The sequence below is a fragment of the Gymnoscopelus braueri genome (genome assembly GCF_963280865.1).
Source record: "Gymnoscopelus braueri genome assembly, chromosome: 2".
NCBI classification, from domain to species: domain Eukaryota; kingdom Metazoa; phylum Chordata; class Actinopteri; order Myctophiformes; family Myctophidae; genus Gymnoscopelus; species Gymnoscopelus braueri.
In genome coordinates, this window is record NC_137604.1 from 38517170 (window position 1) to 38535870 (window position 18701).

Genomic DNA, 18701 nt, shown 5'->3' on the forward strand with positions numbered 1-18701 from the left:
TCATAGCGCCACCAGGAGGCCGATTTGAAAAAATGGGAGATGGCGTGTGTCTTCCTTGGAGTGTCTTCCTTGGAGTGTGCATGCAATGTTTTACACCAATTGAGCTAGTGGTGTCTGAGATTAGCCACGCACAGACAGACGGATGCACAGACAGACACACAGACACACGGATGGGGTGAAAACTTGAACTCTAATCTCCGCCTCTCGGACTGTTGGCCTGGTGGAGATAATGAAAGTTGTATCTCAATGAGTTTCTGTGAGGCTCTTTGCTTCAAAATTGGATGTCGGAAGTTCCTGGTTGGAATTTCCCACCTCCAACCTTTGTGTGTTACAGGCCTACAGTATGTTCAGTAGTACAGCTCTGACATCATGTTTTGTGTTTTTTATCCAACCCTTCCCCACTCTGCAGCTAATGTTACACCCACTTTAAACAATTAGGCCTACTATGACTTTTTTTTTAAATTAAATTCAACTAGTAAATTCAAAGTCAAATACCTAACGATAGCTGTTTGGCAAAAGGTTACAACTATTATGCAACACCTTTGTGCGAAGGAATATAAATCAAGCTGCATGCAGGCTGCATATCATTTTAAAGTAGTCTTCAGCTGATAAAACGTCTTTAAAAAGTAAAATAACAGTTCACAATTTTGTCTGCCATGTTGCTGTGATGTTAGCAACTGCATTGTCATCATGATGTCAGAGATGTCAGGGTTGAGTTATTAATGGTAATGGGTCATGCCAGTAGCTGATCGTATAGTGCATATGGACCACCACATGATGCTACAGTAATCCCCAGTTCTATTCCAGCCCATCTCCACCCCCACCTTCTTGTCTGTACACTCAGAATCTAAAAAACTAAAAAGGTAAAGTTGGAATTCTGACTTAAACAGCCATTCCATTGCATTATTTATTTTGGGAAGTTGAAAATGATGACTTGACTGGAACACAGCATCAGTCTTAGGCCAACAGAAATAGCCATCTGCAGCCTACAGAATCAGCTTCACGTTAATTGTGCCTATGCCGCAGCACAGCCACGCCAATAACGACGATAAAGCACCCCCTCTTCTTGTGTGTTACTGTCTGATTGCTTAAATGTCACACAGAATTCTTGATTTGGTTAGGCCTATATTATATCCAACTTGTTTTGACATACTTGCATTCCTAAACTTAAAGAGTAGATCAATGTTAAGTTATACATGTGCAATAATAATGCAGCAACAACTAACATTTCCGAATGGAATATGACTCCGGATTCTTTGCTTGTGAGAAAACATTTCCTGAAGCCAAACGCAAGTTTTGCATGACATCGAGTCCACAGGAAATGAACACAAAATGCAACCACTGATAGTTGTTGCCCTGCCAGGCCACCATTGCTTGCTTAAAATGTTTTAAAAATACACTATGTGTGTGTGTGTGTGTGTGTGTGTGTGTGTGTGTGTGTGTGTGTGTGTGTGCGCGTGTGTGTGTGTGTGTGTGTGTGTGTCACACACACACACACACACACACACACACACACACACACACACACACACACACACACACACACACACACACACACACACACACACACACACACACACACACACACACACACACACACACACACACACACACACACAAAACAACAACAACAAACAACAACACACTACTCGTGAATATGCAGAGGAACCCTTTGCTTTGACTCATCACACGCTCTCAACGTGACTTCCTCCACGATCCAAAACACACTTTTCTGGCAACCCAAACAACAGCCAAGTTCAATATTGAGACACGCCTTAGATGCCTCTTTGCCAATCACCGTGTAGTTGTCTTTGTGTCGAACCAATGAGCTCTGAGGGGGCGGGGTCACACGCTCTGTTGCTAGGGTATGGCAGTGAAGCTTCTACTCAGGATTGCCATGTCCGCTTATTATAAGCGACTTTGGGATTCTTTTTCTGTATAGTAAATATTGGTGGTTAAAGTATAGCTGCTTATTTGGGCTTGCTTCCAAATTTTGTAATTATCATTTAAACCAGTGTTTCTCAAATATTTTCATGTCATGCATCCCCAAATTAATATGTAGATTATTTGTGTCGGAATGTTTCAAAAAATATTCCACATTTTAATTCAAGATCTGATAAATAGCAGATTTACAAGCTTGTAGAAATGCATAGAGGTTTACAAAGTGCTCATGTGGCCTCTATAGTTACTTATTATGGGCTTGGTTGCATAGACCAGGGTTACTTACTTCTCTCGCAAAATCTGGCAACACTACTTCTATACCTCATTACTCTGGCGTCCTGGCCAATGAGAAGAGACCTCAGTGTCACTCGGCCCAACCATAGGCTGAAAGCAGCACTGACAGCCCCGCCCATGGGCGTCTGTCATTGGTCAGCAGAGCCATCACTCACTCCCTGAGTTTTAGTTATGCGCTGTTGATATGACTTCTAGTTTTGGTGGAGTGAGTCCTCAAGACTCACAACTGATTATAGACGCTCATATCAACCTATATACCGGTTCTAGTTTTCAATTCCATCACTGCAATAATCTTTTATTTTTTTATGTCACTTTCTGTAAATAGATTGCTTTTTCTACTCTTTTTGTAACCAGACGAGAAGATATGGAACTTAACTCTCTTTTAATTCTGCTGGAGGCTGCAGAATACTTGGAAAGAAGAGACAGAGGTATTTTTCATGCCAAACTGTCAAGTTGACAGGACATGCTGTTGGATATTTTTTAATAGCGATTATCAATTTAGTAAGGGGTAAACATCTTCTATTCAATGTGAAGTTAGAACGTGCTCTGCCATAGTGCAGCTATGATGTCACTTTAAAAAGCGATGGAGTGATGCAAAACTGGACCCTGCAGCCTAGATATGTTGCAGAAACTTGCATTAGTATCACCCATTATTTTAAGTATTTTATTAATGACATGTGTATAATTCGTGTAACAAGCCTTGATGTTGCAGACATGATGCACTGAATGGAATGTTTTATTCTGGGCTACTTGTCCAGTGGAAAGACCGATCACTGCTGTTTACGAGTGTGATCATAACAATGTTATCCTCTCGTAACGGTAGATGCTGTTAATAAACAGTCATGTGTCATTAATAATCTAAAGTACAGGCTTATACGTAACGTTGGATATTTTATCTTTACCGAAAAAGATTTTTCAGTAGCGATTACACTGACTGACTGATGACTGAGACATCACGTTTTTTGGGCTTGTTTCTAAAGTGTAGTTGCTTATTTGGGCTTGTTTCCTAATGTTGTTTAAACCAGTGGTTCTCAAATATTTTCATGGCAAGGACCCCCAGATTGATATTTATTTGTCCCGAGAACCCCCATCTGAAAATATATTGTGCCAATGGACCCTCCTCCCCCCAAAACAATACTTTTGTTGTAAAAATGTTTACACAATGATCCAAGATTAATTATTTTTTTATCAATATTATCAAATTTATCAATTTGAAAATAGCAGATCTACAAGCTCACAAGGCGTCGACGCCTTGTGAGCTTGTAGATCTGCTGTTTTCAAATAGCCCCATTATACATTTGACAGTTCTTTTGACATTCCCAAAATCACTGAGTAAATATAAATTTTCCACTGCAACACTGCAATAAATTAACACTTAATTCTGTTTACTTTGTCAATATAGAGGCAGAACATGGTTACGCGTCCGTTTTACCATACAATAGCGACTTTTCCAGAAAGAAAACGAAAGCTCATCCGCCAATTTCAAGAAAAGCTCAGAACAATAGGTAAATATCTTTTGTTGTTGTTGTTGTTGTTGTCAGTAGGCTATTGATACAATTTGAACACGCTCTGTTGTTGTTGTTGTTGTTATTCACCACCATCCATCCATTCCCAACGCCATCTTATTCTGCTGGGGCTTGGCTCTGTGTTGTGATCTCTTATAAACACTGCCACGCGTACACTGTCAACTTCTCTCTGTCTGTCTGTCTGTCTGTCTGTCTGTCTGTCTGTCTGTCTTTCGATCTGTCTGTCTGTCTCACCCGACCTGCTTTTCCTTCTGGCAAACCTTCTGTGGTGGAAAAAAGGAGCCTTCTCAAATGTTTTACTATAAGTAAAAGTATCAATACTGCAATGTTAAAATATCTGTTACAAGTGCAAGTCCGGAATTCAAAATTAGTGCAAAAGTGGTATCAAAATGTACTTAAAGTACCAAAAGTAGAAAGCCATCATTATGCAGAATGTCCCATTTCACAAGTTAAAAATGTATACAATCTTTTGAAAATAGCCGAGCTTGCCTACAGCTCATGCATCGCAATAAAAGTAAAAAAAAGTACTATATTTTCCTCTGAGATGTAGTAGAGTAGAAAATACTACAGTAAGGTAAAAACACCTAAAAAATTTACTTGATTACAGTACTTGAGTAAATGTACTTAGTTACTTTACACCACAGATTCCCCGCTATAATATCCTGCACACACTGACTGACTCACATATTACATTCAATTACGGGTTTCTACGAAAGGTCGCTCACAAGATCATTTCGTAAACTAATATTTTACCAGCCTGACAGCAAGTGACAACACTTTTTTTTTTATTGAGTCACCCATATAATAAGACAAAACTGCTTGTCGGACGAAACAGCATATCTGAAAGTCTCAACTTGTCTTCCCGTTTGGCCTGCGTCCAGTTTTGAGGGGAAACAAGGTGAAGCACTGCAGTCTAGTGACTAGTCTATCGCTAGAGTTCAGTGTTGAAGGGAGTGTTTACAACTTTATGTTCTTTCACATGACATCTCTGCTCAGTCACTTCCTTAAGCCTTGTAGGTTCATAATCATAACAGAGTAGAAGCGACGGCAACCGCGATCGCAAGTTAACTTGCAGCAGTGGTGGAAAAAGTACTCACATTTTTTACTTAAATAAAAGTATCAATTACTGCAAAGTAGAAATACTGTGCAAGTCCGGAATTCACAATTTACTTGAGTATAAGTACAAAATAATTGGTATAAAAATGTACTAAAAGTAGAAAGTACTCATTCTGCAGAGTGTCCCATTTCACAAGTTTTCAAATGTATATTTTTTTTTTGTTGGAAAATAGCAGATCTACAAGCTCACAATGCATGAGCATAATGTTTGCCTCTGAGATAGTGGAGTAGAAGTAAAAGTACTGAAAATTGGAAATACTCCAGTAAAGTAAAAAATACCTCAAAATTGTACTTAAGTACAGTACTTGAGTAAATGTACTTAGTTACTTTAGTTTACGCCACTGAGTTGCAGGCAAATCATAATAATAATCACGTCATAAACTTTGCAAAATCTTGTTGTTAAGGAGTGTTTTTGTATGAGGTGTGCGTGCGTGTGAGTGTGTAGTCACACTAGCCAGTGGATATGAGTGGTGGGGGTGGGGGGTTTGGCAGGTGGGTGTGGTGCCTGTGTAACAGCACGCACTCCTGGCTGACAGGCCGAGCCAGGCCAAGCCCCTGAGTCTATACTCAACTGTAGCAGCATGTAGCTGCCTTTTCCCCAGGCTGTAAGATATTTCATTGCTCTGCAGTTCAGCAGGCAATGTATTGGATGAACTTACTTGTCCAAATTCCAACACTTTATTTCTACACTTATGTAAGTTCAGGGTGTATCAATAAAACACAGTTATTTTGAGTTAGAAGAGAGCATAACAAAATCTAAATGGCAAACAACCAGACATTTGCACTGTAGTATAATAATAATAATAATAATAATAATAATAATAATAATAATAATAATAATAATAATTGTAATAATAATAATAATAATAATAATAATAATAATAAATGTATTCATTATTGCAAATGTGACCATATTTGTATTTACACAAACATTTAGCAGAGTCATTGTAGGGCATGTGACAGAGAGCAGTGGTGAGTCTATTGTTATAAAGTGCAGCAGCAGCTGGTAATCAGAAAATTAAATGTTAGAAACAACTAAAAAGGTCAAACTCCGCAGCACACAAAAATGAGAAAGAAGTACAATAGAAACCCAAACTTTAGAGAAGCTTCTATCAAAAAACCCTTAAATGATTTGAGAGTTGTATGCCTTTTGGAGCATTTAGTGGTTACAGCTGAACAAATAATGCATAATTGTGACTTTAGTTGTCATTACTGATAATTGAGAATATACAGGATGTTCAACTAAGACTCAGAAAGTATATACACAATAAGGTTATTAATGGTGTAATAGGATCCATCTATTAAGTAAATGTGTTATGAAAGTTGATGTAAGGTTAGTTCCCAGGCTGCTCCTGCTTCTGACTCAGCTAGTCTTTATGCCCTGTGGTTATCAGCTCTGAGTTTATGATGTCAGGCCATTAAATCATTTGCATGGCAGACAGGGACTTTTACATGACATGACATGCTGTGTGCATTATCTTGTTGACAGGTACTGTATGCAGTCCCTTCCTCTGCAACCCCGCAGTATGATTTCCCAGTATAGCTTTGCCTGTCAAGTTTCTTCAGTTTATATATTTGAATAGAAAGGGGCCACTTCCCTCACAGAGGAGATGCACTTCCTGTATGCTTTGTTGAGACCTTGGGAAAATAAAGGAGCATTCCCATCAATGGTTAAGTGGTTGAGTCTTCTACCTGAAGACCAATCATTGTGTACCCCAAGATCAACCATAGAATTGAATATCACGTGTCGTGTACCCCAGGCCAAGATCAACCATAGAATTGAATACGAATACCTTCCTCATGTGCCTCCCTTTAACCTGCAGTCACTCATTCTGTCTGTCTGTCTCTCTCTCTCTCTGTGTCTCTCTCTCCCTCTAAGAGCCTAATTAGAGTCAAATTGCTCCTTCTCCTGAAAAGAAAAAGGAAAACCCCTTGTGGGTTTGTAGGACATGGTGATGCAAGGCCCCATCCCATGGTGCTTATGGTGCAGTGTCAATTTAAAGTAGGGTGCTGTGTCTTCTCTAGACAATGTTCCAGAAGGGACAGCAAACTTCATATTCAATTCTTTTTTATTTTCCTTTGTTTTTACTTTATTCGTCAGTTGACAGAGAGAGGACACATTCTGTTTGACAGCGGCAAAGGCACTGCCTTCTTAAATGTTCAGGTCACCGTCACATCCTTCTGCCAGCCTGAGCTTGGGCTCGACATCCCAGCTGTGGGAACCACTGCTTCGCATGCATATGGGCTATTAAAGATCCAGAACAAAATGTGAAAAGGCTTGTTGTCTGTTGTCAGTCTGGCCCTTTGTTGCCCCTGTTTTGGTTTTTATTGCCTCGGTATCCATGACAGTCGTGTGTGTGTGTGTGTGTGTGTGTGTGTGTGTGTGTGTGTGTGTGTGTGTGTGTGTGTGCGCGTGTGCGCGTGCGCGTGCGTGAGATGAACAGAGGTTTCTGTTCTGAATCAGTTGGACTGCAGTGCCCTGGGCTGACTCTGGTGTCCACATCATAATATGCACGTCCTCTCCCTGTTATAAGCCCACGTTCTCTGGAACACTACAGAGTGTATCTAGGCCTCCTACAGATGACCAGACTGACCCATGGGTTTGTACCCATGTCAGCGCCACTAGTGCTGTCTGCTCAGCACTTACCCACAACAACAGCAGTGTGTGTGTGTGGGTGCTTGTGTGTGCACGTGAGTGTGGGTGTGTTTGTCTGCATTATAGGGCGTATTTGTGGTATGTGTGCATGCATGTACGTGTGGGTGTGTGGACGTCACAGTCTGGCACATAGCATTTGCACTTGTTTTTGCATGTGGCGTGGAAGATTGCGATTTTGAGTGGAAACACACAAGACGGGCAGAGATGTTTTGGTTGAACGAGCATTCAAACGGCAGTGCCCGGTCAAGGTTGCATTGAGCAAGGCCCTAAACCCCTACCTGCTCACTCCTCAGTTGTCACTCTAGGTGTGCTTAAAATATTTGTATATAATAAAAATCCATGACATATCCGTGTCATTGTTACATAACATTATTATGTTGATACATACAGTAGCCCTGAAGGCCTATCCTGACAGGGGTTTCTCTTAAGCACCATCACAAATTTGTTTTCTGGCAAATAAGTCCTGCACCATATTTGGTACACTGGCCTTGTTAAGATTATGGACTCTCTCCTTCTATTTCTCTGTGTCTTTCTGTTTGTTTGTCCTCTATGCTCTTTCTGTCTCTTTGTCTGCCTCTTCTGTACTCTGACTCTGTCTCTCTCCCTCTCTTTCTTACCCTCTCCTCTAAGCTCACTTTGTCTCTCTCTGCTCTGTTTTCTCTATCCCTGTTTCTATTTCCTCTGCCCGTCTGTCTGCCTGCCTGTCTGTCTGCATCTCTTTGTCTGCCTCTGTCCTCTCTTTCTTTCATTCCATCATATCCAAGCCTCTCTCTCTGCAAATATACACTGCAGTCTTTGACCCTCTGCCAGGCAACTGAATCCTTGTTGCGGGCACCAATGCACCATAACTTTGTCATGGATTCCGCTGGCAAGCAGTGTTTTCAGCCCATGCAGCCCAGAAAGAGTCTATCATGCTAGGCCCTTGAACATCAGTTGTTTTCGGAATGCGAAAATTAGAGAAATAAATTAGGCTTAAGACTACACTGTTGAAATTAACCTCACTATTCAACGCTTAAGAGCCGCGTAAAGGGGGAAGGAATAATCTTTTTCATCTCTTTTTGTCAAATAAATCATTTATGCAAACCTTCTACTACACTGCTGGCATAGCCTTCATCTGTTCTGCTTTCTTAAAACATCCACTAACTGAGACATTCCCGTGCTGTGGCGAGGGGAGGGGTTTCCTGCTGCATCTCATCCCTAACTTTCATCTATGTATTTGTCTGCAGTTCTTCATGTCAAGAGATATTAGAGATATTATGATTTCTGTGTTAATTTGATGGGAGTTGGGCAGTGCACTCACCCTTGTTTATTTTGACCCTTTCAGATCATCGCACAACGAGCTGGAGAAACACAGGTAAGATGATAACCCTGCTTTCCTTTACTTTTATGCTTGTTTTGTTTGTTCACCCCTACCTCCCACCATGTCTCACACATTAGTCAGTACGTCTCTGTTTGTATTCGTGTCTCATCTTTGTGCTATGGCCGTGAGACTCACAAAGGAATTAGTGCGAGATGGATTCTACACAGCAAAATCTCTTAATTTAACTTACAACTAAGAGTGTAAGAATAGATTTTTAGAATTATATTTACACAGAGGATGGCCGATAGCTTGGTAGATGCAGGATATAGGGCATCGCAGTTTGATGTTAGATCCTGGACATATGAAAGAGAAACGTCAAACCGATTAAAGAACAGAGCCCATCTGGCCTGTCTTGGACACTCTGGTTGAACAGATGTATTCAAGGTCCTTGAAGTCAGCCCAAACCAAGTGAACGGTAGCCCTGCTCCCTCGAACCATTGCCTCTATATTCATCTTGACTGCTAACAGTTCCTAGGTCCCAAAGAAACTTTAAAGAGAGGGCACAAGGATGAAGTTTGTGTGATCGACAGACATCCCCCCACTAAAATCTGAGGCATCCACCTCCACCTCAAACTGACACGAGGGGTCAGGCAGGTTGAGTTTGTTAACAGTTTACTTAATTAACAGATTTGAAAGTATGGCAGTACAGTTAAAAAAAGCTATGCTAAAAAAAAAAAAATCCCGGGGGGCTTGTTTCCATTGTGGTCGATGAGAATGAGTGGGGAGGTGAACAGTGTCTTTAACTCATCAAAGGCCATGTCCACTGAGGGTGACTAGAGGAAGGCTGAACTTGCAGAGGTCAGTGCAGTGTGTGGGGCCACCACCATGCTATTGTTCTGGATGAATCTTACAGTATTGACTCCACTGTAAAGTAGAACCTGTTCCGACTCTCCGATCTTCCCCAGGGGAAATCCAAGATCACTATTTGTTGGGGGGAATTCATCAGGTGGAATGTCAGGTTTTCATGATGGCTACCAGATATGACCAGGTTTGTCACTTTAGAACTGGAATAGTTCTATGGAAGGTGACCATGGAGAGCTCTGCCGTGGATGGGATCCGACAGAGGCTCCTGGGGAATGCCTTGCTCAGCCAGGGAGGATTAACAAAAAAAAGAGCATTTCCAGAGTCAATGAGGACGGGAACTGTGTGAGACGGCTTGTTCTATAATGATGGGTATTGTGTGTGTGTGTGTGTGTGTGTGTGTGTGTGCGTGTGCGTGTGCGTGTGCGTGTGCGTGTGCGTGTGCGTGTGCGTGTGCGTGTGTGTGTGTGTGTGTGTGTGTACTATCCTATATTTATCTTACGGTCACTAAATCTTTAGCAGCCTTGGCTGTTAGTACTGTGTGGCCTAGCAGTTGATACCCTGCCCCATCAGTGACCATGGCGTCTTGAGCAAGATACTGAACCTCCTCCTCCCTCCCTGCTAACTCAGTTCTTAATCTTTGTTATCAGTTTCAATGCCTACTGAATTTTGAATTTGGCTAGTTCATCACTTGAAGCGCTTTGTCCAATTTACTGGAGATGACAATGATGAGACCCAGGGCTCAGAATATGTGTGAATTCCTTGTGTCTGAACAGAAGAGGGGCCGTAATCTGATTCTGTAATCTCATTTCAAAGAGTTGCTTTCATGTTTTATTAGATCTGTCTGTTGGGTGAAAACTCAATGCCTTGTATGGTCAGGGAGAGGGAATCCTGTCAGTTACAATGTTCTAATCTTGCACATTAGGTGTGTGTGTGTGTGTGTGTGTGTGTGTGTGTGTGTGTGTGTGTGTGTGTGTGTGTGTGTGTGTGTGTGTGTGTGTGTGTGTGTGTGTGTGTGTGTGTGTGTGTGTGTGTGTGTGTGTGTGTGTGTGTGTGCATGTGTGTGTGTATTGGAGGGCGTTTTGGAGGCTTGTCTGTCTCTTCTTGTCAATCAAAACAAGCCCAGTACAGTGCCCATGCCACGTGCACACCCAAATATAAGAAACACATTCTTGAAAGTCTCTCTCTCTCTCTCTCTCTCTCTCTCTCTCTCTCTCTCTCTCTCTCTCTCTCTCTCTCTCAATAAACATGCAGTGATTATGTCGCTCATGTTTGTTCCAGAACTACTCAAAAGAAACGGTTCTCTCTCTCTTGGCAAAAAGCTGGTTAATTAAAGACACACAGGTCGCATGTTTTTTTTTACTCCACCCTGTTTTGAGTCAACGTTGAGACAAAGTGACATCACACATTAAAGGAGGTGTGTGTGTGTGTGTGTGTGTGTGTGTGTGTGTGTGTGTGTGTGTGTGTGTGTGTGTGTGTGTGTGTGTGTGTGTGTGTGTGTGTGTGTGTGTGTGTGTGCGTGCGTGCGTGCGTGTGTGCGTGCGTGCGTGCGTGTGTGTGTGTGTGAATGGGACGGGGGTCTCTCGACAGGAAGCAGAGAGAGCTCTGCTTTGATTCTGGTTCCACCCAACAGCCTCTGGACAACAGAAATCCTTGTGTCTGGCCTTTTCAAGACGTGGATTAGTTTCCCCGCAGACAAAGAACCGGTTTGAGAATCACGTTGTCGCCTGTGTACAAATAGAGTGGTTTCGATTGGGACTCTACAGCTGATGTTATTCCTTATCTGCCTGTCTGTCTGCCTGTCTGTCTGAACTGGACTAGACGAGACTGGAGTGGGTGTGTTACGTGACACTGTGTCACTCTTGTGGTGGAGAGCGGAGTGGCTTGCCAGCCAGTCACATATCTGCCTGATGAGAGTAGTGAGTAATTGACGTGTGTACGGAGAGTTGAGAAAACATGCATGGACATATCCCTTCTGTGTGACCTGGCAGAGAGAGGCTGGCTAGAATACCGTAGCTGTTGTGTAGTCGAAACAACACAGCCGTTATTGGCTCACTTTGCGTCAGGCGTGGTCACCAACACAGTGACACGGTTGAGAAAAAAAGGGTTTCCAGAATCACCTTACTCATCCTCCGTTCTCTGGAAGGCAGCAACCGCACAGTGTTTGTCAGTGTTGTATAATATACAGTAGTCTGATGTTAAAATAGAAACAAAACTTCCTCTTTACTGAGTGCTTTGTGGCCGCAATGTGAAAGTTACGATATATCAAAACAAAAGTGTCTGTGGGATTGATGAGCTTTGAGAACAAAGATATACATTGACATTGATGACAGTAATTTAGCAGATCAAGTGTACAACCATCGTACTGTAGCGTAAAGAGAAGGGGAGTGACTGCAGTTCTGTCCAAAGAAGGGATAGTCCAGTGGCTTAATGCCATTTTTTAACATTACCGTTAAAAAGCGGATAAAATCGCCAAATTTAGCATGAGGCTTCTTTAGGGCCTACTGATGGATTCTAGCCTAGGGGCCCCCAACAAAACTATATTAAAAAAATACATGAAACTCCATCAATATTAAATCCATTCTTTATCCATTAAAAAAACAGTGTTGTTGGGTACCGAATATATATTTGTTTATAGCAAATATAGATCTACAAGCTCACAACACGTCCGATGCGATGCATTGTGACTCTGAGCTTGTAGATTTCGCTATTCATAAGGGCTTAACAGCATCACGTCATAGAAACAAAACTGGATTTGTGTTTCAAAAAGGAGAGTGCTGCCATTTCACAGTGCAGGGTCATTTGGACATTATGCAACATTCATTCACCGTGCACACAGCAGTGACAAAAGCCTCCGGAACAAATTGAAGCCTCATTTTATACTTAAAAAGCACTTCAGACCTGTCCTTATTCTTCCTTTTTTTGTGTTAGTTTTAGATTTTTGTGTGTGTGTGTGTTTTTGGTGACTGTATCATCTTTTCCCCTGTAAGGAGGAAATAGGCCCTACCCGTATAGTAATGTAATGATAGCTCTGGCAGTGTGTGTGCGTGCGCGTGTGTACGCGTGTGTGCGTGTGTGTGTGTGTGAGACAGAGCCTTTGTGACACAATGCATTGCACATTGATCGAATCCCTGCCTGAACCCATGAGCTCAGATGACATGGTCATTATTGTAAGACAGAGGTGTTAAGGGTTAGAGATGGTAAGGTTTCAAGGTTTTGACACAAATAGCCAACTCTTATCCCCTAGCGGTGTGGGGGTGGAGAGGGTTACCCTGCTGCAGTGCACAGTAGGTGTTTGTTCCGTTTTTTTAAATGGCTGATGATGATGAACTGAAGATAGAACGTCCAGTAGTAACACACACATGTCTCTCCTGTGGTGCAGGGAATCATGATCACCTCTGGTTTGATGAATTTGAATAAATGAATCAATCAATCAATGCAGAGCTGATCTTGAGCCGGCTGACGGGGAATACATTTTTCTTTACCTTTCTTGTGCCACTTTCAGGACTTCAGATCAAATTGAAAGATACAAAATACTAATTTAGACATATTCATTGTGTATTATAACATAAATGCAGTATGGATTTAGTTTGGCCCTGGTATAAGGCGACTCAGTTGCAGGTCTTCAACTACCTTGGTTCCGGTGCGGTCCATAGGTTGTTGTGTAGTGTAATGTCTTGTTCTTCCCTGGTTATCGGGCTGCAGGTAGACAGACAGAATTGGAGTATTGCTAGGTATTTTTACTTTGCCAAACAGATGCGCTCCTTTCTCTCTTTCTTCTAATATCATATTGTAATATCAAATTTCAAAAATAGTAAAAAAAAAATAGTAGAAATAGTAGGTCTACAAGCTCACAACATATCATATCACAATATCAATATAATATTGATATATTGCTCAGCCCTAGTGCCGCTGAGTGCAGTTTTGGCTGTGGGACAATGGCGGCCATGTTGGTGACTTGTTGAGGGACTGAGGCTCTTGGCAGAGTGACAGCAGCATGTACACCACTGGGCCCTGTGTGTCCTCACACAACCCTACCCCATGCACAGTCATAGCACCTCTTACAGCGGTGTCCAGTGACTCTCTGCCTGCCTAGAGGGACACTGCTGTTGGAGTTTTGCTTTGCGTTATACTTATAATATCATCAAGAGGACGCTCGTTCCATGTAGTAACAAATGCATCTCTACGATGTTATGCGTAAAGCCTCGGTGCATTGGCCCATGTAGGTTACAAATGAGGAAAGTCGGAAAAGCGTGCAAGCAAAGATCGAGTGCAAAGAGTTAGTGTACATTTCTCTTTGATAATCAACCACGCCGAAGGCTGGGACAAAATGCAGATCAATATAGATTATGGATGACATGCCCCTTTAGTGTGAAACTGCCAGCATGGAATGATGTCCCTGCCCCCACACCATATGTTTAAGTTATCTTTACTTATCTCTATATATATTGTAACAGCAAAAGCACAATTCTTCTGTTTGTACTTTCAAGTTAATTCTTAAGTTTGAGGGACGGAGAGAGAGAGAGAGAGAGAGAGAGAGAGGGGGGGAGAGGGAGAGAGAGGCGGACACACACACACACACACACACACACACACACACACACACACACACACACACACACACACACACACACACACACACACACACACACACACACAGACAGACAGACATTTAAGATATTGGAAATATTTCTGGCTCTACTGTTTGTCCCATGTCTGGGAGAGTGTGTTTGTTTTCTGTCATCAACGGTGCTGCCACACCCACAGAGAGTGCCGTTTGTTTTGTGTGTACATTGAGACACACACAGACACCCAGTCCCCTGTAAGCACATGCACACGCACAGTACAGTAGACTTCCTGCCTGACTGACTGGCTGACTAGGGACGGGCAGAGAGCTTTCAACTGACTTTGGTCTCTCTCACGCGAGCTCTGCAGCCAACAGAAACTTGGATCCCTCTGACGATGCCTTGCTTCAGAAAAAGAAAGAGAAATTGGAAAGAAAAGCAGAAAGCGCAGAGCCAGCCTACAAGTGGTTCCTCAACAACAGGAAGCTGCTACAGTATATGAAGTGGGTTGTTCTCTCATTGGTAGTATTTCCACAAAGCACAAAGTGGAAATCTCCATTTGGAGCCATGCTTCTTGGGAATGCCTTGTAATTAGATTTATTAGATTTCTTCCATCTTTTTTCTTTTCCTTCCATGCTCCCCGAAACCAAAACAATGCCCAAGAAAAGAAAAGAAAAGATGGTTGGTACAGAAGAAAGCTAATTTCCCTACAGTACTTAGCCCGACTACATCTGTGTTTGCTGGAAAACAGATGCTTGAGTGCAATAAAGAAAGAGAAGAATGTGTGAGCAAATAGAAAGGATAACAAAAGAATGAGCTCCTTGGTGGGAGTTGGACTGACTCGTTCATGTGTGCATCTCTCTCTCTCTCTGAACAGATAGAGCTAGCTGTGGTGGTTGTGGGGTCGGGAGGGGGTCAGTGCCATGTCCAAGGACACTTAGCTAGGACACATGACTAGCGATGTAAACATTCACTGTTGCCGGGATTGAACCTACTGTATATGTCCTTCTGGGACAGTCACTCTAAACTCTATACGGCACTTTGTTATAGCTCAGTAAAAGGCTGCATTTTCAATATGCCAAATTGAAACCATACCGAAGCCCAAAATACTGATGCATGTGCAGAGATAAAGCTGCCAAAACTGGGCTCAGCTCAAACGAGCACATTCTCCTTGTTGACGTGAGGAGACAGCTCTGCTTACATGCTGACTCCTTTGTCAATGATTAACACGAATTAACCTGGTGGCCTGACAGGAGCCTACTGTTTCAGCGGATCACTGTCAGCGAGGGTAGGCTATGTGTTCCCGGAAAACAGGTCCTGGTCGATACAACTGACAGTACGGCAGTAGTATCGTGCAGACTGCACGGCACTTCTCTCTTAAGCCCAATTGATTCATACTTCATAGCATCTCTGGCGTGTTGTGATCTTGCAGATCTGCTATTTTTGTCATCTTTCTAGAGCACCAATATTGCAGTGAACCAAACAAATGAATGTCACGTCAGATATATAGACTGCAAACAGCAACAAATGTTGCTGTGTGTGCAATGTGCTCTAGTTATACATGGCCTACTGCTTTAGTGACACACACCCCTCCACCCCCACCCCCCCCCACCCCCACCCCCACCCCCACCCCTGGGCTCCCTCTGTTACTTAACTCAACATTCCAGAGAGAGAGAGAGAGAGAGAGAGATAGAGAGAGAGAGAGAGAGAGAGAGAGAGAGAGAGAGAGAGAGAGAGAGAGAGAGAGAGAGAGAGAGAGAGAGAGAGAGAGAGAGAGAGAGAGAGAGAGAGAGAGAGAGAGAGAGAGAGTGTGAGTGTGTGTGTGTGTGTGTGTGTGTGTGTGTGTGTGTGTGTGTGTGTGTGTGTGTGTGTGTGTGTGTGTGTGTGTGTGTGTGTGTGTGTGTGTGTGTGTGTGTGTGCGTGCGTGCGTGCGTGCGTGCGTGCGTGCGTGCGTGCGTGCGTGCGTGCGTGCGTGCGTGCGTGCGCGCGAGCGCGCGCGTGTGTCTGTGTGCGCGCGTGCCTGCCTGCACGCGCGCGCGTGTGCGCTGTGCTGACCTGAATTTCAGCACTGCTTAATCGACACACAAACCAGGAAACCAGTCACGTAACACACTGTCTCCTCTCCTCTCCTCTCCTTTTGGGAGAGTAAAGTCATATTTTAATTGTACTTTTTTCATTTTCTTCAACATCAGGGCTATGTTGAACTACAATGGCCACAAATAGTTACGCCCTAGATCTGAGCAAACTCTGTGCTGAAAATCATGTTGTTTCTACTTTTCTCACTGCCCTCTTCCTTCATTTTTCATTTTTCACCTTTGCACACCTCTGAAGGCATCTTGCTAGTATGTTGGTGTTTCATAACTCATTTAAATGCGGTCTGAAATGCACAAGGTGTGGTATCGGCTGCAGGAGAGAAAATGATTTACTGACAGAGCAAATTGTCGTGGGCCATGGCCTGCAGGCCTGTTACCCCAGACAGTGGAGAGAATGTTCTCACTGAGATGTGGGTCTGCAGCCTGCACCCACTCACCTCCTTAAATCTCTCCACACGCATGTTCATGCGTGCATTAGGCTGTTTACATCATACATGGCCTTGATTCAGTCTCAGTTCAGCTCAATTTGATTTGTTTCACTTTAGTTCCATTCAACTTGAAACTTCTGATGCACTGTGACTGTGATCACGTCAACACCCCAATATGAAGGGCTGCCTTAAAGACTTAAAAAAACAAAATGTTTCCATGCAGTTTTAACTATGAAAACTGTGAGATTGTCCTCAGTCTCTAGTTGAGCAAAGTGTTTAGAGACTTGTGAGTCTACACAAGTCCGAGCAGTCAAGGCCAGGCCTGATCTGTCTGGAGCCAATGTGTTCTCAGCACATAGTGACCTCCAAGTGGAGAAATTCCACAAGTTGACCTCTTTTGGGAGATCCTTTCTGGAGTCCAGCTGGAGACAGTTTCTTGACTTTGTATGCTCTCCACACTGTATGTCACTCCAGACTGACCCTAAAGGCTGTCTCCGCTTGCTTTAGTTAGCCATCTTTACTGTGAGGAAAACCCTCAGAGCCTAACCACTAATCGTCATTTGTACCGTTCCACGTGTGTCTATTCATAACTTATTTCTGAAAAAGGAATACTACATGGCCTCTTGCATGTGAGATGGGCAACTCAGATCCATAAGATTATGTGCATGTAGATTGTGATCTACACAAAACATGCTACAGACATCCATCTACTGTATCCTCACTATACTTGCCTCAAGAACTACTCAAGTCCATCTAACTATAGATTTTTATGTGAACAGTCTGTGCTGTCCCGAATTTCGGCTTTGCGGCTATATTTATTAATAGTAGTTGTGGGGATTTTAGTGTTAGATGGGGATATTATTTGACCTTAGCCTTTAACGCATCAGTAATCGTACCGTTTACAGTCACTTATTTGCAGATAGATAGCACCATTGCAATTGGACCAGATGGTGCATAATCCTGGTACAAAGTCTAAGAGTTGACACTCAACACTTTGTACATTGTACAACAAGTAAGGAGTGGGAGGAGCATAAAATAAACAGACCCATCATATCTGTCTCAGATAAGTCTGTCTCCTTCATTTCGCCAAGGAACTCCATATAGTCAGACAAACAACTCCCACATACCTCAACGGTAGGGCAGAGGAGAAATGGAGTCGGCAGAGGAGAAAGGGAGTCAGGCTTCAGAGAAAAGAGAGTTTTGGCAGAACGGCAAGTGAGGGGTGGAAAAAAGGCCCTTCTGTGTGTGAGAGAGAGAGAGAAGAGTCTGCTGCTCCCTCTGTTTCCTCAGGTTTCTGCTGACTCAGGCACTTTTAAGGAGGGACGAGAGGGAGAGAGCAAAAATCTGAAGGGAGAGAGAGTGAAAAAAAGATGGCAGAGAAAAAAAAACATATGTGGTCTCAGGAGAATTAAAGAAAGAAAGAAAGTGTGGAGGTGGTGAAGAACTGGGGCCCATGACGGCCCCCTCCCCCAGTTGCACCATAACTCACAGAGATCGAGATGCTGGCTCCTGGCTGTGTGTACACACACACACACACACACACACACACACACACACACACACACACACACACACACACACACACACACACACACACACACACACACACACACACACACACACACACACACACACACACACACACACACACACACACACACACACAGAGGGAGATGAGCTGCGCTCTAGGGGGAAGAGTTTTCTCAAAGCCAAACAAGTCATTCATCACAGTTGGGGAGTGCAGTATAGTAAATTTAATTAGAGAGGAGCTCAGGCCTCATGTCCAATGAAGCACTCGTGAATGTTAAAGGGTCATTTCACCCATGGTGCTTTTGAAGAATATATTGTCCCAGCCCGAAGCATAATTGATTCTTCAAGAGAGACTCACTTGTCAGTTGGTTATTGTCAATATTAAATATTG

At 42.9% G+C, this 18701-nt stretch overlaps 1 protein-coding gene across 1 annotated transcript in view; it reads left to right on the forward strand.

Annotated features, from left to right (window-relative positions):
- Positions 1-2436: 2436 nt before the first annotated feature.
- Positions 2437-18701, forward strand: part of mxd4 (MAX dimerization protein 4) — a 37808-nt gene continuing 21543 nt past the window's right edge. The window contains exons 1-3 of the mRNA XM_080414575.1: positions 2437-2663; positions 3638-3740; positions 8858-8887. Of these exons, the coding sequence (XP_080270701.1) occupies positions 2600-2663; positions 3638-3740; positions 8858-8887 (197 nt within the window). The 5' untranslated portion in view covers positions 2437-2599. The remainder of the gene's footprint in view (positions 2664-3637; positions 3741-8857; positions 8888-18701) is intronic.